Source organism: Aquarana catesbeiana, linkage group LG04 (genome assembly GCF_042186555.1).
Source record: "Aquarana catesbeiana isolate 2022-GZ linkage group LG04, ASM4218655v1, whole genome shotgun sequence".
Classification (NCBI taxonomy): Eukaryota; Metazoa; Chordata; class Amphibia; order Anura; family Ranidae; genus Aquarana; species Aquarana catesbeiana.
The window spans coordinates 262699926-262724403 of NC_133327.1; the positions used below are offsets into that span (position 1 = coordinate 262699926).

The 24478-nt window shown below is 42.0% G+C and overlaps 1 protein-coding gene across 2 annotated transcripts in view; it reads right to left on the reverse strand.

The window, feature by feature from the left end:
* The window catches only part of SLC51A (solute carrier family 51 member A), a 72904-nt gene extending 55730 nt beyond the window's left edge, over positions 1-17174 (reverse strand). The window contains exon 1 of one of the 2 annotated variants that reach the window (XM_073626438.1): positions 17030-17174. In XM_073626438.1, the coding sequence (XP_073482539.1) occupies positions 17030-17070 (41 nt within the window). In that variant the 5' untranslated portion in view covers positions 17071-17174. Of the gene's footprint in view, positions 1-17022 lie in introns of both variants that reach the window. The other variant, XM_073626439.1, reaches the window with a different exon arrangement.
* Positions 17175-24478: the final 7304 nt, after the last annotated feature.

A 24478-nucleotide genomic window follows, 5' to 3' on the forward strand; every position in this document is an offset into this window, starting at 1 on the left:
TATAGTACACCCATCAGGAGTGAAATGTGGGTTGCCTCTATGAGCCTCCTAAAAAATCTAGTTTCCTGGCTGTGTCCACCTTCCACAGTTTTCAGTAACTAGCAGGCATAAAATAAAAGTTAAAATGGTTGTAAACCCTCTCCTATACCCAGTGAAGTGAATAGCCTTAGATTATACAGGTGAAACAAATCTCCCTATATAGGTTTTAGAAAAATGCACATCATGTTACAAATCTTTCTTCCTCATTCAGCAGAGGGAGGGGAGTCTGGGCATACACTGTGTGTGAGCTGATTGGAGGAAAGCCCCCCCCTCCCCCCCCCACACACACATAGGCAGAGGAACAAAGAAACTTGCAGAGCTGCAATATGAATAGACAAGCTCTCTGCTTATCTATCTCTAAGTTCCCTCCCCGACACAAATCTCCAGCTGCTTTTATCTCCTGTTTCAGAGAGCTTGTCAGAAGTTATCATGCTGATAACAGAGTAATGGAGCAGCAGAAAGACGCGGCACATAGAGCTTTGGAGAGAGATAAGTACACACTACAGATATATGTGCCCAGGTCAGATTTCATGAATGGGGTTTACAACCACTTTAAAGAAAAGTCCAAATTCTGTATTTTTTTATTTTATCCAGGTAGGTAGCTCAAGAAATGAGTAAGCATGACTTCTGAGCAGCTAGCATTTTTAGAAGAGGTCAGTATTGGTGGCCCATGTGTTCCTCTTGTAATGCCGCGTACACGCGGTCGGACTTTCTGGCAGGAAAATTCCGACGGAATCTTTTCAGGGGACATTTCGATCGTGTGTGGGCCTCATCGGACTTTTTTGTTCGAAAATTCTGACGGACCTAGAAATAGAACATGTTTCAAATCTTTCCGATGGAATCAGTTCCTATCAGGAAAACCGCTCGTCCGTATGCTTTTCCGACGGACCAAAAACGACGCATGCTCTGAAGCACGTACGAGACGACAGCTATTGGCTACTCGCTACTGAACTTCCTTTTTCTAGTCCCGTCGTACTTGTTGTACGTCACCGCGTTCTAGACGTCGGACTTTGGTGTGATCGTGTGTACACAAGACAATTTCAGCGGAACTCCGTCAGAAAAACCTTCAGAGTTCATTCCGACGTAAAAAACGGTCGTGTGTACGCGGCATAACAGGTTTTCTTTGAAGGAGCTGGACCCAAAGCCATAAGTTTAATCCTGGATTCACCACCAAACTGTAACAAGCATGCAGCTAGTAAACAAGAATCATAGAACTACTAGGTGGTAAAGCCAGTATTCACCATGACAAATCCACAGTTTGCTCCTTTAAAAATAGGTACACATGGAAGCTGTCTTTTTTCTAACATTAGAGGTTTTATGAAAATATAACTCCGTAAAAATAAACAATGACTACAAAATATAAAAGTATAAAAACAGAAGCATTGTATTTTGCGTAATAGCATTAGTGGTCGTGAAATGTAATTATGCATGCTGTTTGCATAATTTCCTAGCTTGAGTTAACATCCTATTAGATAAAATCATTAATGTTTTGTCATTTTTGCTCATTATTGTAGTGATCGAGTATATTGTATTGAATATGTATAGATAATTAATATTTAGGTATTATGATGATGATGATGTAAGTACTCTTCCGCAGCAACCAATTCTTCCAGAGAGATGCACTTTATTGACTTCCAACACAGAACAAAGTCCAAAGTCCACAGATGACAAAGAAATCCGACAGAGGAGATATAATTCAGAACCCCATGTCTTAGGTCCGAGTGTGCATACACAGACAAGCCTCACTCATACACAGACGAGCCTCACTCCCCCATACAGACAAGCCTCACTTACCAAACCTATAGACCGAATGCCGTGTTATATTCACCAGGTATTGAATGGCTGAGCAATTTGATTGGCTGTTTCAATTTAGGACTTTGATTAGCTTTAGTCTTTCAAACAGACAACAACCCCCAGCCGTGAACAGCCTTGAACCACCCCAATTTGCACTCCCGCATATCAACATCAACAAGTCCCCTTTAGATATGTGTATACCACCTGAATACCCTTTGAGATGTTCAAATAGACTTGCATAAGATTAACACATCAAAGAGTCTTCAGCTGTTAAAATTCAGTTGGACAATGCAACTGAATTTCTGGTCAGCATGGCACTCCAATACAATATTATACATAAATTGGCCAATATATTACAACATATACCCCCACTTGGGTCGGTTCTAACTACTAGAACTGACCCATAAATCAAACAACAAAAAAATATCATTACGATTTAAGGTACTGGATGCTTTACAATGGCTCATATAAAATATGAAGTTGAAACTGGTTACATCTCTCTTCGCCAGCCTCTAAAATATCCCCATGAAACAGTTATTAGATAATATAACTTTTAGACCATGACTAGAAAAGGACTTGGTAAACATCAGTGGCCCATATAGCTGTTAGGCCTTATTATATCACATCAAGATCTTGAATATTGTGCAAAGACGAGCTGATGTCACAGTCCATTCTTCGGTCTGACTTCATCACATCTCTCACCATCTCACTGAAAGTAAACTTGGTATGCTCTGGGAACACCAATCCACATAAGTCCAGGATTTTCTCATCTCCAGGCTCAAGCTTTCCATTTTTAAAGATGCTTTTACGCAAACACTCTACTTTAGTAAAAACTGTGCTTCAAACTATTTTCTTGCACTTGACATTCATGAGTCCATCTTGCAAGCATTTTACAATTCACATCTGCTTCTTTCCATTTCCACAATTTGAACAAAGATGACCGGGTTGTGTACCTGTCAAGTACCAGAATTTGTTGATTGCCAGCCACAATTTGCTTTTGTAATTTGCTGTAGGCCGACCCCTCATTGCCTTCAATAAAGCAGTTACTTGGATCATTCAGTCCACAATTACACTTGAATGGTATACCAACATATACATATACCCCCACACGATGGTTCAGATAGAGTCAGCTTGACATCAGTGTTTATCAGATCTTCTATCCAGACAAAGCGGCAGTGGAAATTCTTGCCAGTATCTTCACCATGAAAGGTAGAAAGGTCTTTTTCATCCATATGTGTCATAGCCTTTAGCATATTATAAACAACTGATTCAACAAAGTTTCAAATCATGACTGGAGTGATGAATTTCACTCACCCCTCTTATAAATTTATGAAAACCACCCAACATACTAAAATTTATGCTATGCCAAGCCATTGTGCAGCATCTCACCTTAGATGTCAAATATATTGATCAATACACATTATGTAATATGTACAGATGTTATGAAAATCATTTTAGGTTTAAAATGCTTCTCTTTGGTTTTAAGATAAAGTTCAAGAAATAAAACATAAAGAAAATAAAAAAATGAAAAGCAAAATATATCAGGAAAAGGGAGAAAAATTAAAAATTAGGGCATTGAAGAAAAAAGAAAAAAAAAGGTCCATTGCTTGATGAATTTCGAGAGAGTCCATGAATACTTTATAATTCCATGTATAGTGATATATTGTCTATTCAGCATTTCTCCCCCACTAGCCAGCAATTTCAGACTGTGCTTCTGCTATTCACCGTCATTTAAATTTCAATATCTGAAAGACAAAAAAACTCTCCAACAAAACTAATTAGCAAGGTCCTTAAACATTGTTTGAAGTTAAAACAAAACACTATTTACAGTTTGGAGCTAATTCACCCCCACTGCTAGACAAGTGTCATCTGCATTCAAAGACAGATCTGGAGAATGTACATCTTGTACATTCATGACACCCTGTACCCCCTTCAACTGCTGTAATAATTTATCACGTTCCCCTCTCATCTTGTCATACTCAATTTTCAGGTGGTCATATTTCTGTTTTAACTGAGAAAACGGTATCCAAGTCTTGGACCTTTTCTTATTATTATTTTGTTCAGCTCTGTTTTTCATATTAATATCACCTATGTATGACCCGGTTTGTCCTCTCTGGGTGTTATCATAGGATATTATCTTCTGATCTTTATGTTCAGTATTTGTCCTAAACAATGTGGCTAAATCAATTTTGACAGCCTGCTCATTTGACTTTCTCCATAAATGGTCTGCTCTCAACAATATGTCTTTTAAATCATGAGGATTTGGGGTAACTAATAAAATATTTTGTTTGATATCTTCATGCAAAGCATCTAGAAACATACTCATATGTATCAAGCCACCACGCTCAAATGCAAGATTATTACCGACCAATAATTCCATAATAGTTGCTATCCTGTGTGACAATTCATAGGGAGATTCATTTTGCATTTGTTGGATCTTTCCATGAATAGTAACATCAGAACGTACACCATACAAAACACATAATAATTCCAGTAATATGTCCCTTGTTCTAAGAGGCTGAATACAGATTTGTTTAATTCTCATCCAAAGACCACTTCCTACAGAATGTTGCAAAACTCTTTCTAAGTCAGATGGGTTGAGATTGTACATATCTCTGACTTGCTGCACGTCACAAAACCATTTTAAAAATCAGTTTAAATCATGGTATGGAACCATTCCTATTTCTTTAAGAATTGCGTCTAATAATTTTGGTTTCAATGGCTTCATTACAAGCTGAACTTCACCTGTATTATTATTATTGTTATAAACTGTGGTAGTCACAGTGGGGGCAGCTGGTAATGAAATATCAGATTTAATATGAGGTTCTGTTTTCTGCAGATTGCTGAATCCAAGATTTGATGCATATCTGCATTCCTGAGATCTCTTCTCTAATTCCATAATTCTTAATTTTAATCTCTCATTTTCCTCTGATAATTCATCACAACGTTTAGATTTCTCAAGTAAAGCTTCTCCAATCGTAACCGCATGCAATTTTAAATTTACTGTCTCGGTGTCTGATTGGTTTTGTAACCTCTCACAAACACTGTTGCTATTATCAACTGCCTTCTGTAACTGGGTAATTTCCTCAACCTTACCATTCAAAGAACTTTCCATTGTTAAACAGCAAGATAACAAGCCCTGTATAATGCAACCTTTTCTTTTACTTTCTGAAATTTTGCTATCAAAAATATTTTTCTCTAAAAATTCCTTCATCATCGTCCATGTCTGCTTACATTTTTCTGGAATTTCATAAGGACCGCCATGGCGCTTAATACATTTTAATACCCATCTGTTAACTTTATCAGAACTGACACTGGCTTCACACTGAGTAAGCATTTTGACTATATTACTAATAGTTAAAAAAAGGAAATATTTTACTCACCGCATTAGTTACTCCTTCAGATTCCAGTTCAGGTCTTCTGGTACACGACACAGTCCTTTTTTGTTGTTTCCAGTCTCCAGAGAATAATTCTGGGGTTCCCAACTTGTTTAATTTTGTAGATCAGACTCTCTTATGTCACAACCAGACATTAGAGTCACAGCACAGCTCTTGGTTCTTCATCAGACTTTTGTCCACCTCACAGGATTGTTGTCACCACCGACTTCTGTTACCAAGTCCGAAAATGCTCTTCTGGTCACTTGAACGGCACCAAATGTAGTGATCGAGTATATTGTATTGAATATGTATAGATAATTAATATTTAGGTATTATGATGATGATGATGTAAGTACTCTTCCGCAGCAACCCAATTCTTCCAGAGAGATGCACTTTATTGACTTCCAACACAGAACAAAGTCCAAAGTCCACAGATGACAAAGAAATCCGACAGAGGAGATATAATTCAGAAACCCATCTCCTAGGCCTGTGTGTTTATACACAGACAAGCCTCACTCATACACAGACGAGCCTCACTCCCCCATACAGACAAGCCTCACTTACCAAACCTATAGACTGAATGCCGTGTTATATTCACCAGGCATTGAATGGCTGAGCAATTTGATTGGCCGTTTCAATTTAGGACTTTGATTAGCTTTAGTCTTTCAAACAGACAACAACCCCCAGCCGTGAACCACCCCAATTTGCACTCCCGCATATCAACATCAACAAGTCCCCTTTAGATATGTGTATACCACCTGAATACCCATTGAGATGTTCAAATAGACTTGCATAAGATTAACACATCAAAGAGTCTTCAGCTGTTAAAATTCAGTTGGACAATGCAACTGAATTTCTGGTCAGCATGGCACTCCAATACAATATTATACATAAATTGGCCAATATATTGGCCAATTTATGTATAATATTGTATTGGAGTGCCATGCTGACCAGAAATTCAGTATATTGGCCAATTTATGTATAATATTGTATTGGAGTGCCATGCTGACCAGAAATTCAGTTGCATTGTCCAACTGAATTTTAACAGCTGAAGACTCTTTGATGTGTTAATCTTATGCAAGTCTATTTGAACATCTCAAAGGGTATTCAGGTGGTATACACATATCTAAAGGGGACTTGTTGATGTTGATATGCGGGAGTGCAAATTGGGGTGGTTCACGGCTGTTCACGGCTGGGGGTTGTTGTCTGTTTGAAAGACTAAAGCTAATCAAAGTCCTAAATTGAAACGGCCAATCAAATTGCTCAGCCATTCAATGCCTGGTGAATATAACACGGCATTCAGTCTATAGGTTTGGTAAGTGAGGCTTGTCTGTATGGGGGAGTGAGGCTCGTCTGTGTATGAGTGAGGCTTGTCTGTGTATGCACACTCGGACCTAAGACATGGGGTTCTGAATTATATCTCCTCTGTCGGATTTCTTTGTCATCTGTGGACTTTGGACTTTGTTCTGTGTTGGAAGTCAATAAAGTGCATCTCTCTGGAAGAATTGGGTTGCTGCGGAAGAGTACTTACATCATCATCATCATAATACCTAAATATTAATTATCTATACATATTCAATACAATATACATGGCACTCCAATACAATATTATATATAAATTGGCCAATATATTACAACAATTGAGTACTAAATAATTTTTCACTGCTGCCTTTTTTTCACTGATGTTCTGAAATGCTTTGAAATCTGCCCGTGCCCAGTATGCCTGTGTCCCAATGAGCAATACAGATAACTTGTGGTTACATAATGATGTTCAAATCTACTGTATATATCATCACAAGAATAATGAAGACATGAGGCCAGTGAATCATGTTATTAGAGAAGTAACTGGAAATAGCTGGCTGATAGTGGTATGGTAATATTGTAATGCCAGTTCCTGGAGTTTAAAGTGTAACTCCATCTCTAGGTAAATTTCTGTTTAGTATTTTCTTAATTTCAAACTTATGTAAGAAAAACAACAGAAAATTTCCTATCAAATACTTACCGTAAATTTCCTTTCCTGATAGACTCCATGGCAGCAACGTGTGAGTTAGCCCCACCTCCATAACTACCCAATAGGACTCCTCTCCCATAAATCTTTGCTCTAGGCTGCTATGCATGTTCCATAACTAGCCTACTCCAGACATTTGTGAGGGAACTCCTGCTGCCATGGAGTCTATCAGGAAAGGAAAATTACGGTAAGTATTTGATAGGAAATTTTCTGTTTTCCTGACAGACTCCATGGCAGCAACGTGTGGGAAATAAATCGCCATACACACCCGGGTGGGCAAAATGTTGGGCAAGGAAACCAAAAATGTATTTAACATTGTCAACCGGCAACACTTTTAAACCAAAACTAATAGATGACAAGGCAGCTGGTTCAACACAGTAGTGAGAAACAAATGTGTTAATAGAAGACCAGGAGGCCGCTCTACAGATGATATCGGGAGCGAGATGCCAAGAAGCTGCCCAAGAGGTCGAGATACTGCGAGTCGAATGAGCTGTCACTGCCTCTGGAGGAGCCAAGCCCTTTGCTCTGTAAGTCATTTGAATGGTTTGTACAATCCAAGCAGAGATGGTTGTAACCAAAACCTGCATCCCTTTGTTTTTACCAAGCATGATAAAAGGAACTCCGATTGTCTGAAGGGAGTCGTAACCTCCAAGTACTGCTTCAGAGTGTGGCCCACATCAAGAGGATGGACAGTCTGACTTTCTGATGACCTGAAAGTGGGAAGCACAATCTCCTGATTTTCATGGAAGACTGAGGTCACTTTAGGGTTTGACCCTAACATGGGAATCAACACCGCTCTATCAGGGAAAAAAGTTAGAAAAGGCTCCTCTGAACCTAGATTACTAATTTCAGAGACCCTTTTGGCTGAAGTCACAGCTACTAGAAAAGTAGTTTTGAGTGTGAGATCTTTTGCTGAAAGAGGTTTGTCAGGATCTGATCCGAGATTGGAGAGGAAATCCAGCACAAGGGGGAATCCCATTTGGGAAACCTTGGCTTCCTCTGAGGCCTAAGCCTGATAGCACCCTTGAAGAACTGCTGGACAAGGGCATAATTTGCCCATGAAACCTCTGTGAAGGCCGAGATGGCTGACACTTGCACCCGTAGAGCGCTTACACATAATAGGACGTTGGAAAAGACCTGAGGTGACGTTGTTAGACCGAAGGTGCTGTTCGCCTACCGCAAAGCGGAGGAATTGCTGGAAGTCCGTTGCCACCGACACGTGAAAGTCTCCCAGATGCACTGACTGTTGAATTGTAAGTAAGGATTCCATTTTGAATTTTTCCTTCCAGATAAAGAAATTGAGATGGGTTAAGTCTATGACTGGTCTCCATGTGCCGTTTTTCTTTTGTATTATAAACAAAGGAGAATACATGCCTTTGCCTCATTCGTCTTCTGGAACAGGGATGGCTGCGCCTTGATCCAATAAACAATTCACGTAAGCTAACAGGACCTGCTTTTTCTCTTCCGAACCTGTAAGAGTTGTAGGAATGAATCTGAGTCTTGGGGTATTGTTGAAAACCCATGTGTGACCGAAGGAGACCATTTTGACTGTCCAGTAATCCCGGATTGAGGCTGCCCAGACATGCCCGAAGCGAAGAAGCGAAGCGAAGCGAAGCGAAGATTGGGCCCACCTGGCATGCCTGAGTGGGCCCAATCTCAAAAGGACTTAGTGGAATCCTGGTTGCCAGAGGAACCATCTTTTGTGGGTTTTTTGAAAGAGGACTGCCTAGATTTCCAGGACCTTGAAAACTCCCGACCAGGTCTGTAGCTGCGCGCTTCCCTAGCGCGATCAGGATTTTGTCATCTTGGAATGAACGTTTCTGATTCTGCAGGCATCGGTCTTGAGGGAGGAAACCAGACTTACCACCTGTGGCCCGGGTTATGGCACTATCAAGCTTGTTGCCAAAAAGAGAAGTTCCGTCAAAGGGAATTCGGCACCAAGCTCGTTTGGAAGCCGGATCCGCCAACCATGGACGGAGCTATAAGGCACGACGTGCTGAAACAGCTGCCAACATAACCCGGGACATCAGGCAGATGACATCAATAGAAGCCTCCCCAAGAAAGGCGGACGTCAGCCTGATCCCCTGGATAGGAGAATCTTTAGCCATTTCACTGAAGATACCTCTAATGCCGCGTACACACAACAGGACTTTCCTTCAGAATAGACTCCGACGGTCTTTCCAACTGAGTGCCGACGGAGTTCTGTTGAAATGGACTTGCCTACACACAATCATACCAAAGTCCGTTCGTTTAGAATGCAATGACGTACGATGGGACTAGAAAAAGGAGGTTCAATAGCCAGTAGCCAATAGCTGCCCTTGCGTCGTTTTTGGTCCTTCGGACAAGCATACAGACGAACGGTTTTCCTGATAGAAATTGAGTCCGTCGGAAAGGTTTGAAACATGTTCTATTTCTAGGTCCGTCAGAATTTTAGAAAGAAAAAGTCCGATGAAGCCCACGCACGATCGGACCTTTTCTGCCAGAAAGTCCGGTCGTGTGTACACGGTATTAGGAACTCATCAACATTGTCAGAGCAAGATTCCATGGCTTTGGATACTGCGGCTATCGTGAGTACTGGCTTGCATGCCATTCCCGTTGTCAGGTAAATCCTTTTAAATCCGAATCAATCCGTCTTTCCTCTTTCCAAGGGATCTTTAAAAGAGACAGTATCTTCTAAGGGAAGAGTTACATATCTTACTAATCTCATACGTGCTGCATCCACCAAAGGAGCTGACTCAAGGTGTTTTACTTCCTCTTCCTTGAAAGGATACAGCTTCAAGACTTGTGATTGCATGGAACTCTTTTTGTCCATCTTGCTCCATTCATCAGATATGATGTCACCCAGCTCAGAGAGAAAAGGAAAGTATTGGCACTCCTTAATGAGCTGCTTGAAAAATTTTCTCTGTTTTGGGGGGGGAAGTAATAGGGTCTTCCCACTTCAGAGCCTCTCTTACCGCTTTCACCAAGGAAGGAACTAAAGCATATTCAAAACCCATTCCTGGATCTTCTGGATCCGATTCGCTGTCTGAGATAGGAGCGGAGTGGCGACTTGGCTGGGAAGATTCCCATGTCTCTTGGAATAAACCTTCTCCCACTGGAGGTCATAATGGGACTGATGGGGAATCACGGTGCTGTTGAGCCTCTCTTTCCTGTAGAGATTCTTTCACAACCCGCCTTACCATAGTTTCCAGGTGCTGGTCTGCGCCATCCCTCTCATCTGCCGCTTTAGAAAAGCAGTGATCACAGAGAGCTTTGTCTGCTGGAACAGGCACCCTACACCCCCAGCATGATTTTTCTGGTCTCTTGCTAGAGCGAGATGGGGGGGGGGGGGAGGAAGATCTTTACTGCGCTGTTCGGATCTGGAAGGAAACCTACGATGGCTAGAGGAAGATTGCCGGTTGTGTGATTTTGAGGATCCACTCCCTTTATGGAAACTACGTTGTGGATCAGACCTGGAAGGGCTGTGAGGAAAGAAAACAGAAAAGAGAGAGACAGAAATCAGCTGGTGCCCTAAAGCCCTACTCTCTCCCCTTTTGAACAGGCAGACAAGCATAAAACTGCAAACATACCTGCTACGAGCGGGCTGGCCACTAGGAGGCAGTGTGGAATCCATAGGATCAGAGTAGGATACTGCAGGGATAAAATAAACATCAGCTGCCTTGTCAGGGAGCCTTCCCTCATCCACTAGAGCCAGCACTTACCTGGAATAGCCAAATCAGAAGCTCATGGAAGTCGCCGCAGAGACCACAATCATTCCTGGGCTCTGTAGGCTTCCTCCGGCATTTAAAAGTGGCGCCAGTGACAACATGTGCCAGTGTCATTGACAACGTTAGACACGAGACGCTCGCTCGCATGCGCGAACCAAGCCTCATCTTCGTATCAGGTCTGCGCATGCGCCAAGTGCACGCCGGTACCCGGAAGTAAGAGAGAGCGGCTGCTGGAGCGCAAGAAGAGCCAGTTCCATGCATAGGAACACCAGTGAAGGAGGAAGAGAGAAAAAAAAGTAAGGCACAATACAACACACATACACTGCTGCCATGTATATAGATAAACTCACCACTCCACCTACGATTACCTGGGCCAAGGGAACCAATACACACTGGACTTTATGGCAGATAATGGTCACCTAGTAACAATAGGCAAACAGACCGTGCGCATATAGATGAACCAATTTCCAATTCTTCAGTGCTACTCTGCACTACACTCCATACCCTGCTTAACAGGGCCTATCGGAGGAACATAACTTGGCACTCAGCAGCTTCTGATCGAAGGGGAGTCATCTTCAGGTAGAAAAACCAACAACATGGTCCTACGGAGGAGAACAAAAAAGGAACATGGATAGCAGCCTAGAGCAAAGATTTATGAGAGAGGGGTCCTATTGGGTAGTTATGAAGGCGGGGCTAACCCACACGTTGCTGCCATGGAGTCTGTCAGGAAAGTAATTTATCAACTGGACACCAGCTGGAGTTGCATTTATTTTTATCATTAAGCCACTGAGGACCACAGAGAGAGAGAGCGAGAGGGCTGCATGCAGCCCATACAACACCAGTTTGACATGTCTGCATTAGATGATTTAAAGTGTATGTAAACCTTCAGTTGGCCATTGGGCTGCCTATCTGACAGACGTGATAGGCAGCCAGCTTAATGGATGGAGCGCACACTGCTTGCTGACAGCGCTGCTGCTAATTTTGAGGCATAGGCTTAGGGGTATATTTATAAAAAATTTGCATAAATGTTCATCAGTCAAAACTGCATGTAAATTCATTCCAAATGAAAGGGACGGAATTCAATGTTTACAGGCTATAGTCTCTGCAATTCAAATGTGTGAATGTGAAAACACAGCATTATGGTCTCTAGATGGTGTTGATGAGCATACTTGTTTCCTATGATAGTTAGTGCCATCTAGTGGCTATAATGCAGTATTCTCCAACTACACTTGTGGCATATTAAAGGGGTTGTAAAGGTAAAAATGTTTTCACCTTAAAGCATTATATGCATTAAGGTGAAAAAACTTTTGACAATACCGCCGCCCCCAGCCCCCCCGTTTTTTTTACCTGACACCTCGAATCTCCGCTGCTCGTTCTCGTCATCTCTATTGCAGCTCAGCCTGGTCGCTGATTGGCTGCAGTGGATGGATTGAAAGCAGCGCAGCCATTGGCTCGCGCTGCTGTCAATCACATCCGATGACGCGGCGCGCCGGGGGGCGGGGCCGAGTGATACAGCGAGCGGCTATAGTCGCCGGCTGTATCACGGGAGCGCGCCCGCAACAACTAACCACCATGCGAGGGAGCTCGCATTAAGGTGGTTATTTCTTGCGGGGAGGAGCTGAAACAGCTGCCGAGGAACCCCAGAAGAGCAGGTTCGGGGCCACACTGTGCAGAACGAGCTGCACAGTGAAGGTAAGTATGACATGTTAGTTATTTAAAAAAAAAAAAAAAAATTACCTTTACAACCCCTTTAAGTCTCTGATAATCTCCAATAGCACATCTGCACTACAGTTGTCTGTAGTAAATCTGCAGTCTCTGAAGTCATATGTAGCATTATGAATGCCTATTATAATGTGTAGCACCTTGTTGATTTCAGGGGACACAATTGTGGCCCCTATATCTAAGTTAATCGCTACTGTTATACATTGAGTATTTGGCAATTTGCTAGTGGAGTAGGAACAGGCCAAATAAGGCTCATGTTGATGTAGTTGGCTAGGTAGAACATGTCATGTTAAAATGCTACTAAAACACAAGCCATTTTACGTTTCTTCTCCATTGTTTCTCTTATCTCTATAACCAAGATGCTGACTTAATGTGATGCTAAACGGTACTGTTTATACATAATGTTGGTATATATGTGCTTCTTCCCACTACCCTTATTTCATCCCCCTAACCTCCCTCTATCTTCAACCTCATCTTACCACCCTACCCCCTATTCCATATGTTGTTAATGTAATGCCTCCCCTTGCTAGATCCAATCTCCTATTGGTGACCGCTGGCATTATGTGTTCAAAGATACCTCTTGACTTTTGTTATGTACAAAAATACATTCAATAAAAATGATAATTAAAAAATACTACTAAAAAAACTACTACTTTCCCCGCATCCAATTCACATAGCAGGAGAATATGACCGGCTCTCTATGAAGCCGGTTCACATGTCTCTGGGGCAGCTGCGGAGCGCACTTCACATTCGCGTTTCAGGGCCAAATTCAGGCAAAGATTCTGCCCTGATTTGTCCCTGAAACGGAGAACTGGGACAGACAGCATTGCTGTACGATCCATGGCCGGTTTAGGTGTGAACCGAGCCTTATACTGTAGTGATAAGTAAAATGATTGGAAGAGAATTGTACAGGAAGTAGACACCATTCTTGGTTTTACCACTGATTAAGGTTTGAGTGGTTTTTTGAAGTGTCATGGTTAAAGGATAAGTTCACCTTTTACAAAAAAAATAATAAATGCACATTTTTATGCAGATAAAGTGGCATTTATTATTTTCTTCTTTTGGAGCCTGTAAAGCATTGCAACAGCGATCAGATCACTGGTGCTATGCAGGTCTCCTTCAGATCTGTCAGTATATCTGTGTGCCATACATCCAGTATGGGCAGGCAGAACACTGACATGAAGAAATCAATGAACTACCATGGTGCTCCACAGTACCGTTGTAGTTCATTGAGAATTACAAGCCAACAGCTGCAAAGGATGTTGGGGGTTGTAGTTCATTCACATACAGAGCTGTGTGAATGAATGACGCGGCCGTGTGGGCTGAGCCTCTCCTCCAGATGAAGCCACGTGAGAGGTGGCGTAACTAGTAGAGGTTGAGCCTGGCGGTGGAACCTTGTCGCAATAAGTGAGACCATTCTGATGAATTTTGTACCAATGCTTTTAAACTTTTTAATAAATGTGAGTTCATTATTAGCTGGGGTGGTAAGGTTCAGTTCTTAATCCCTTGGATACTGCACTATTGGAGGCACTTTTTGTTTTTTATATGTATCTGTGAAATTACCGGTAGCCAATGTGGATTCAAGTTTGAAGCAGCATAGTGGAAGGAATCTACATCTGATATAGATTACTACCTGTCCTTTGAGAGTCCAACAGAGATTATTCCTGAAGAGAGAGTTGCACTGTGTGCAAGGCGTGTTTTGACCCCTTGCAGGGTCTTTCAAGGAGGTGAGCGAGCATTGCATGTGGTGGCGGGAGCACTATGGATATGGAGGTTGTTTGAAGCAACCAGAAAAAAAACTGGTGCCGAGAGCGCCAGCTATCCTGAGGGAAACTTCAGAGGGAACCAGCTACCTCACATCTTCCTGCATGCCAGTGGAAGAAATATCACATACATTTTTATTGGACTTTTTTTAGAGCACTTATATTGTACACAATTTTCTGATTTTCATTTTATATCATTCTGTTTTATTATATATGCAGCACTGTCTCATTTATATACTTTATATTCAATAGGGGATACTGCCCACTAAATGTGACAGCAGGGATAATTTTTACCACAATGTGATGCAAAGCATCACAGCTGTGGTTTGTGTATACCCCCTACTGCTGCCTTTGCAGCCTAAGGGGGAGCATAACGAGGACTAAAAAAAAAATACACTTTGGTGTATTACCATGCTCTATTACTGTATATAGTTGCACATTATTTTCTCTTAATTGAAAACAGGAAAGGTAGGAATACCTCTAGATTGCAGTAAACTGATTTTGGAAACTATTTGATTTTTCATGTTTTTACTTTTTATATAAGCTTCTAAATGAAGCACTCTATTGACAATGATCTTATATAATAGTGATAAGGTAACAGTTAGGGAAGAAACTGTAATGCCGCGTACACACGGTCGGACTTTTCGTCTACAAAAGTCCGACAGCCTGTCCGACAGACTTCCGGCGGACTTTCGGCGGACTTGCAGCAGACTTTCTAACGAACGGACTTGCCTACACACGACCACACAAAAGTCCGACGGATTCGTACGTGATGACGTACACCGGACTAAAATAAGGAAGTTCATAGCCAGTAGCCAATAGCTGCCCTAGCATGGGTTTTTGTCCGTCGGACTAGCACACAGACGAGCGGATTTCGGGTCCGTCGTAGTTACGACGTAAAGATTTGAAGCATGTTTCAAATCTAAAGTCCGTCGGATTTGAGGCTGAAAAAGTCTGCTGAAAGTCCGGAGAAGCCCACACACGAACGGATTACCAGCCAGCTTTAGTCCGTCGGCGTCCGTTGGACTTTTGTAGACGAAAAGTCCGACCGTGTGTACACGGCATTACAACTATCAGGGCTAAAAATGGTAGCCTGAGTATTCAATAGCTACAGAATTAAATTATATTGAGGACTGTGGAACCATGTAATTTCCAAGATTCTGTGTAATTATATAATGCTCTTTATGTGATAGCATCATCACATCGATAAAAGCACACCTCGTTACCTGCATATCCCTGTATATAAACTTTTTATATTTAAATACAAAAAAATTACAAAGGTCATTTAGTAGACTGTGCAAAAATGGATTGTCACAAGGCATTATTTCAAAATACTGGCAACTCTGGCCATTTGAATTATAACTTTAATAAGGCAGCAGTATATTCTTAGCAAGGCAAGTTGAAGCAAGACGGTTAAAATAGCTAATTCAATGGCCCTAGTGCAGAAGTGAATATCAGTTTTGCTCTTCCCACTTCACAATGCTTTAGGAAGCCACAGGGGTTGATTTACTAAAACTGGAGAGTGCAAAATCTGGCACCGCTCTGCATAGAAACAAATTGGCTTCCAGTTTCCAGAAGTTAGACGCTGATTGGCTACCATGCACAGCTGCACCAGATTTTGCACTATCAAGTTTTAATAAATCAACCCCGTAGTTTATCTTGTTATGCAGGATGCCATAAGCTAACTTTTTGAAACAAAGGTAATGCATGTACACATATTATGTGATCTGATATAGTACCATAATTGGTTGCTAGCTTTTTATTTATTTATTTTTTAATGTAAGGTTTTTGAAAATGTCATCCCTGCTTGAGACCCTAGCCCAGTGGTTGTCAACTTTTAGAGAACCTCTGCTGCGGCTTTTGACATCACCAAATTGCCACACATAATGTGCAGTTTATAGAATACCATTGAGTACATTCAGAGCCTGCAGAAGTACTAGAGGAAATGATGGTCAGAGACTGTAGACATGCTATACAATGTTTGGGTTTGGTTGGAGACTTGAAACATACTGCAGAAGACAGTAGGACTGGAGGCATATTACATGAGGTCAGTAGAGATCACTTCTATTACCCCTTTACAAATCAATGTTCCCAACCTTTACAAATCAATGTTCCCAACCCAATACATATTTCTGGGGTTCAAGGGTCATACAATGAGTACCAAAAGGCTGCATGTGCCCCTTAAGCTGATGGTTTGGCCCCAGGACCCTGGCCTCTCTGTTTCAGAAGCTGCAGTTTATATCAGACATACGTGCATGCAGGCCGAAGGAGGTAAGAGAAGACTGATTTAGGCAATATTTTAGTTAGTACAGAAATAATTTGCACTAAATTGTCATATTAAAGTAACACAAACAAAAAGCTTTGTTAATCATAAAATATCAAAAAATTATTCCTGGAATTATAAAAACTGCCAGTTACAGAGTAAAAAATAAATGACTGCTGCCCCATTGTGCATTTAATATTAATCAATATATAGATCAATAAACTGAGTCTGAAAGTCAAATGTCTTTTCATATCTGCTTACTTGTAATATTCCTACAGATTTTTTTCCTAAAACAAACAATCAAGCTAACAAATCCGAACTAATTAGTGAATAGTTATAATTAAAGAACCTCTTACTGAAAACTTTTGTCCAGTTCGAATACATCCTGGGACGCCATAATCTAGATGTTTCAACTCTCTTTCTCTGCTGTCCACAGCACTGACAGTCTCCCCTCGGCTGCAGTTGGACTTTGCCAAGTTTCTGCAGTACCTTGATAATGAACCTATGACTTTGAGGTCAATGATCTCCATACTTAAACAATTTGCAAATGTCCTGAGTTTCCCTTTTTACTGTAAAGCCCTGCTTTTAATTAAAGCTAATATCAGCCTGGATAAGCTCATTATATTTTTTGTTGAGAATAAGCAATTTTTCTTCATAGAACCGACAAGGATAGGCACCATGCTAGTGAGTTATGTTTAATAAAATGCAATTTTTCTTTGTAATGACAAAGGATAGGCACCATGCTAGTATGCTTTGTTTAATAAAATCATGCATACAGCATTGGGAGCAAGTATACACGGTAACTGATTGTAATTTAGCTATCAACACCTTAAAGTGAGCAGTCAAGTGAACCCTGATTGGTCAGCATTTACCTTATTGTTCTTTACACTTTTATTAAATGAGAGTCATAGAGATAAATCTATGACTTGCCTCCTCAAGCTCTGCAACATCTCCAAAATACACCCCTTCCTAAGCAATGACACCACAAAGCTTCTAATTCACTCCCTCACACAATACACACCCAATTAATTAAATTTAAAATATTAACAACTCGCAAAGCCATCCACAACTCAGGCCCCCAGCTACATCACTAATCTAGTCTCAAAATACCAATGCTCTCTAGCTCCCTCGTCACCTCCTCCTATACTCGTCCCAAAGACTTCTCCCAAACCCCCCTTATTCTTTGGAACTCCCTACCCCAATCAGTCCAAGTATCTCTTACTCTGTTCACTTTTAGACGATCCCTGAAAAACTCTTCTCTTCAGAGAAGCCTATCCTGCCTCCACCTAACAACTGTACTTTTATTTTCCCCATCAGCTCATCCCCCCACAGCTATTACCTTTTTGTATCACTTGAGCCTCCCTCTTAGATTGTAAGCTCTAAGCAGCAGAGCCCTCTAATTCCCACCCTGTATTAAATTGTATTTTAACTATTCTGTCTGCCATCATGTTGTAAAGCGCTGCACAAACTGTTGGCGCTATATAAATTCTGTATAATATTAATACTAATGCACTCATGTCGAGCACATTAGATTAAGTACACGTTAAAATATGTTTTTACTGTTATTTCTGAAAATTCCTGAAAGAAAACCTAAACTCCGTACGAATAACTAATTTCATCTTCTGACGGCCAAACAGTTTCTTGCAAAGGCATGGTGGTCACCGACCCCTACAATTGGCCAAATTAAATACAGAATGAATTGGTCTCCTTTCCATGAAAAAAATGCCGTAGTTCCTCAAAGACTCTGTCTCTAAATTCAAACAGCTCTGGGAGCCCTTGATCGATTGTTATCTCCCACCTGATTTCGACCACACGCTGTTGGATCTTTGATGAATTTTTAGGCCCCTTTATTTTTAACCGGTAATCCTGGAAATAACACACTTCCTGTCCCTGAGTGGCTACATTGTTATCACACTATGCTACGCTTCAGGTATGTCTGCCTTTGTTCCTCTCCATTAAATGGTGGATGATAGCATTGGCAGTTTACAAAAGGAAGATACATTTGTTTGTGCTTTTAATTGAATTCACAGTAGTGGCAAGATTAACAGGTATTTCCTTTGCTTACTAAGAAATGAATACAGTCACCATATTTTTTTTCAGTGGCTTATTGAAATTGCATATTGAAAAGGTCATTAGATGACCTATTACCATTGTTAATCAGCTTCCTGTGTAGACCACAATAAAGACAAGGAATACATACAAACCTTTCTATTCTATGTTTTCCATCGCAGGGGAGCACATAGCAAAAAAAAAAGAAGCCTTTTCTGAGCTTTTCTGAACTCAAGGCATACATTACACCAGGGGCATTTTATGAAAGCAATGGGCCTGTGTACAAGATCATAACTTGGGCCATCCTGCCAAAAAAAGCAAACATTTTGTGTGGGTTTTCAGTAGCTTTAGGTAGAACCAGCTGATTACATAGTACAGTAAAGATGCCTGGAGGTTGTGGGGTAATTTCCTTGGGCGACCATTCGACTCCCACTCAGCTCCTTCCCAACAGGGTTGAAACTAAGAGAATTGATATTTAAAAAGATAGAAACAATATCTAAACGTTAAAGGGGAGCTCCAGTCTCCTCCCAAAAAATTAAAAGTCAGCAGCTACAAATACTTTAGCTGCTGACTTTTAATATAAGGACACTTACCTGTCCAGGGATCCAGCAATGTCCTCACTCAAGCTTCAGGTGCAGGCAATGGCATCTTAGGTAAGGGAAACCAGCAGTGAAGCCTTCCGGCTTCACAGCCAGTTTCCTACTGCTCATGCGCAATCCATGCTGCGCTTTGTAAATGGTCCTGCAGTCTTCTGGGACCTGTGATGTGTCCCAGAAGGCTGCAGGGGGGAGGAGAGGGGTCAAACTTCCACACAGAATGCCGCGCCAATCAGACCGGAAGTGAGAGCAGGTAGCTGTCAAAACCAGGTACCCACCCCCCCCCCAAAAAGTGCCAAATGGGGCAGTGGAAGGGAAAGAATGCAAACAAGCAGAATGTCCCCTTTTCGGTGAAGTTCCGCTTTAACAACACCCAAACAAGTAAGGCTTTACAATAAAAAGCTCAAAATAGTGTGACAAAACATGAGCATGACTAGGATTTTGAAAAACCTGAGGAACCCTAAGATTAAGCAGAAAACAAGTCCAGTGGCAAATGGTAGTCATCGTTGTGCCTAACATTGGCTTAAAGGGAGATGATTAAACAGAACCTGAGCCTAGTCCCTGTATACACCACACATGTCATAGTCTTTCTACCCACAAAATACTCCAAATTACTATGCCACAAGTGACAGTCTCACAGACACACATAAACCTCAGGATGAAGGATCATTTTTAAAAAATGTATTTTCTTTTCTATATTGCACAAAAAAAGATATAATTGTGTCTGACTGAGCCTACCATAAAGAAGAACTTCAGTAATACCAGCAACTGTTGGGACAATGAACACCTTGGTCACACAACACACAACATGTATAGAGTGCAGGAGTTTGGAGCAAAGCTGCCCATATAATAATAATTCTTTGTTTTTTTTTGTTTTTTTTCCATTTAGCCAACAGCCAAACAAAAAAAAAACAAACATGTGAAAGAGTCCTGAATGAGAAGAAAGCATGGCTGTAGAGTCCTCTGGAAGAAGGAACCAATCCACAGATACCTTTGTAAGCGACCTCTGTGCTTATTCTCTCCCACTCACCTCTCTCCCCCAACCTCTTTCTCTCCTCCCTAACTTCTCTCTTTCCCCTCTTCTTTCTGATCCCCCTATCTTTCCCTCTCTCTGTCCCCCTTCTTCCCCCTCCCTCTTTCCCCTACCCCCATCTCACTCCCCTATCTTCCTATCTTTCTCCCCTCTACTCCCCATCTCTCTCCCCTCTCCCCCAACTCCTTCCTCTCTGCCTCTTCTGTCTCTCTCCCTCCCCTTCCTCCTTCCCTCTCACACCCCCCCCCCTTCTCTTTGCCCCATTCTTTCCCTCTATTCCACCCCCTCATCCTGACTAAAATAATAAACAGGTGCAACCCCAATCCTTCTCTTCTCTGGTCCTCCTCCGGCTCTTCTGGCTGCTCCTCTCTGATGAGTGCCCCCATAGAAAGCTGCTTATCTGTAGTTCAGATCTAAGGAGAACTTCCGTATTAAGATAAAAGACACAACTAATGGTGGATGGTGATTAGATCCCATGGCCCCTCTTGCTTCTGTTCATAATTTAGTCATTTTAGGTGAGCAATTAATGGTGGGGGTTCCACAAGATAATATTATAAGATTTTACTTTGGAAGTAAAAAAAAATCATTTTATTATTATTTAAGAACATGGAGCTTATGTAGTTACTAAAATCAATGTAACTGGAATAGAAGAGAGTTATACAGTTGGCCCATACACCTGTGCATATGCACGCTGCAATACATGGCTCCCCATCCAGATACATGGCTAGATGCGCAATTGCGCATCTCTGCATAAAGCTGTGTGTGTGCACACTGTGCATGCCTGTTCACCTGCACTGGCACCAAATCAGCTGCCTTTCTGGTTTTCAGCTGTTCTTTTACCTGACTTGACCTGAACTCCTGATCTCCTGTTACTGACCCCCTTATCCACTAGACCTTGTCTCCACCTGTTGCCACTGCAATTTGCTTGCTGCTGACGCTTGTCCCTGAATATTGCTTCTGTCTTCTGTTCCTGTACACCCACCAGTGACCTGCTGACGTCTGCCTGTCCAGAGGAGATTTTTGTACATCTGTATCAACTCTGTGGGTTTGGACTTCAATACACCTGCCAGCACTCATGCCCCTCCTTTGCTCCTGTGTCACCTGTCACTACTACCAAGCTAACTTGACCCGAAGAAGCTAAAGAGGTTAACCTCACCTACTCTGGCATCTACCTGGTTTGTAACAGTAACCATTTAATATTTCCAACTCCTCTACTTGTGGTGGGAGATCAGATTCTGCAAGTTAAGGATTTGTTACCCTGGAAAATTTTGTGTCACTGTCCATCCTCGTGATGTCTTATGCCGTGTACACATGACCGGTTTTGCCGTTGGAATAAACTCCGAAGGTTTCTCCAACGGAATTCCATTCAAGCGGTCTTGCCTACACACGGTCAAACCAAAGTCCGACCAAAGTCCAACCGTCCAGAACGCGGTGACATAAAGCACGTACAAGGGGACTAGAAAAAGGAAGTTCAATAGCCAGTAGCCAATAGCTTCCGTCTCGTACTTGCTTCAGATGATGCGTCGTTTTTGGTCCGTTGGAACAGCATACAGACGAGCGGTTTTCCAGTTCGGAATTGGTTCCGTCGGAAATATTTAGAACATGTTCTATTTCTAGGTCTGTCAGAATTTTCGAAAAAAAAGTCTGATGAGGCACACACATGATCGGAATAGACGATGAAAAGCTTCCGTCTGACTTTTTCTGTCGGACATTCTGCTCGTGTGTACGCTGCTTTACAGTGCAACTTACATAGTGAAACAAGAGAACCTCTTATTCCTTTGCAGAAAAAACAATCCAAGCTAATAAGAAGGAGGTAGCACATGAAGGTCCTACTTTTATTTTTTTCATACTTACATGTGGCCATGGGCGCCATTTTCACAGATTTTTTTTCTTTTACATTGGAGTTTTGTTATATAGCTAATTTAGATACAACTAGTTTTTAGTCTATAGAGTATATCTAAAGCGAAAACTTTATAGTATGGAATGGTTAAACCCATGTCATTTCTATTTTAAATGCAGTTTCTGTCTCACTGGGAAGATTTTTCTTTACTTCCTGCCCCTAGAAACCACAGGAAAAGAGGAAATCTTTTCAAAAGGAAATCCCGTTGCAAAAATCAGAACTGTATCGAAATTGTAGTTCAGTAATGCCACAGGCACACGTAGTTGCATTGGGTCTCAGGTGTGATGACAGTGTCTGGCTCAAGGGGTGGAATGCGGCCTGGGCGGTCTATGCCCAAAGTGGAGCAGTTTCCAGGAAGGATGGCTTTTCCCTGCACTTTCCCTACTCCTCTGGAACCTCTCCCTTATGTTAAGCACTGTCCCTGACAGATGGGTAACCTGTCCCTACTCTATTCACATGCAAAATGCATGCCAAACTTAGGAACCAGGGTCTAAAATTGACCCTGTTGACCAAAGATGGGCGCCAAAGTCACATGAGACGTCAGCATCCAATTAGATGCTGCCTCTGTGACTGAGGAGATTGAAGAGGAACAAGGCTCCTCTTGACTTTTCTCCTCCATCGCCGCTACGGTTGTGTGCCACCAAGTGGAGAAAATAGACTGCACCTGCCTAGTGCCTACACTCTATTAGAAAGTTGGATTGACTCAAGTGCACCCATTAGATGATTCTCTCTATTCCTGTTCTGTTGATAACCCAGAAATGTGGATTTACCCTCACTTTCAGTCCTGGTGACAGTGGTTACCAGGACAAACAGAAAAGGCATTTTAACCACTTGCCAACTGGGCCACAACCAAAAAAAGGCTACAGCGTGGTTGGATAACTCTGGGAGGGCATACTCTAATGTCCTCCCAGAATCACACTCCCGTACATCCCCTGGAGCGCGCACCCGGAAATTTCCGTGACCATTGAAATATGGATTGGGGTAATGGGCCAATGACAGCAGCCCTTTACCACATGATCACTCCGTCCAATGATGGAGTGATCACTTGTAAACAAACCAGAGCATTTCCGGTTCGGCTCCTCCCCTCTCATCATGCTGATTGGTACAGCATGTAAGGAGAGGAGGGAGCTGGTGCAGCAGCGCTGTGGGCTCAAGTGCCCACAGCGCTTAACTGTGCTAATCCCTGGCTCATCCATCCATCCATACCTGGCTCATCCATCCACATTCATGCTCAGTCATGCTCCATCCCTGGCTCATCCATCCACATTCATGTTCCATCTCTGGCTCATCCATCCCTGGCTCATCCATCCACATTCATGCTCATCCATGCTCCATCCCTGGATCATCCATCCACATTCATGCTCCATCCATCCACATTCATGCTCCATCCCTGGCTCATCCATCCACATTCATGCTCATCCATGCTCCATATCTGGTTCATCTATCCACATTCATGCTCCATCCCTGGCTCGTCCACCCACATTCATGCTCCATCCCTGGCTCATCCATCCACATTTATGCTCCATTCCTGGCTCATCCATCCACATTCATGCTCCATCCCTGGCTTATCCATCCACATTCATGCTCCATCCCTGGCTCATCCATCCACATTCATGCTCCATCCCTGGCTAATCCATCCACATTCATGCTCATCCATGCTCCATCCCTGGCTCATCCATCCACATTCATGCTCATCCATGCTCCATCCCTGGCTCATCCATGCTCATCCATCCCCATCCATGGCTCATCCGTGCCACATCCATGCCACATCAATGATCATCCGTGCCACATCAGTGCTCACCCGTGCCACATCCATGCCACATCAGTACTCATCCGTGCTACATTCATGCCACATCAGTGCTCATCTGTGCTAAATCAGTTCTCATCCGTGCCACATCCATGCCACATCAGTGTTTTGTGGGGTAAAATTACAACTTAAAAAAACTCACTATGCCTCTTACTAAATACCTTGGAATGTCTACTTTCCAAAAAGGTGTCGTTTGGGGGGTATTTGTACTGTCCTGGTTTGTTAGGGTCTCAAGAAATGAGATAGGTCATCAGTACATCAGATGTGATCAATTTTCAATGATTGGCACCATAGCTTGTAGACTCTATAACTTTCACAAACACCAAATAATATGCAATTATTTGGGTTATTTTTACCAAAGATATGTAGCAGTATAAATTTTACAAAATTTATGAAGAAAAATTACTAATTTGCAAAATT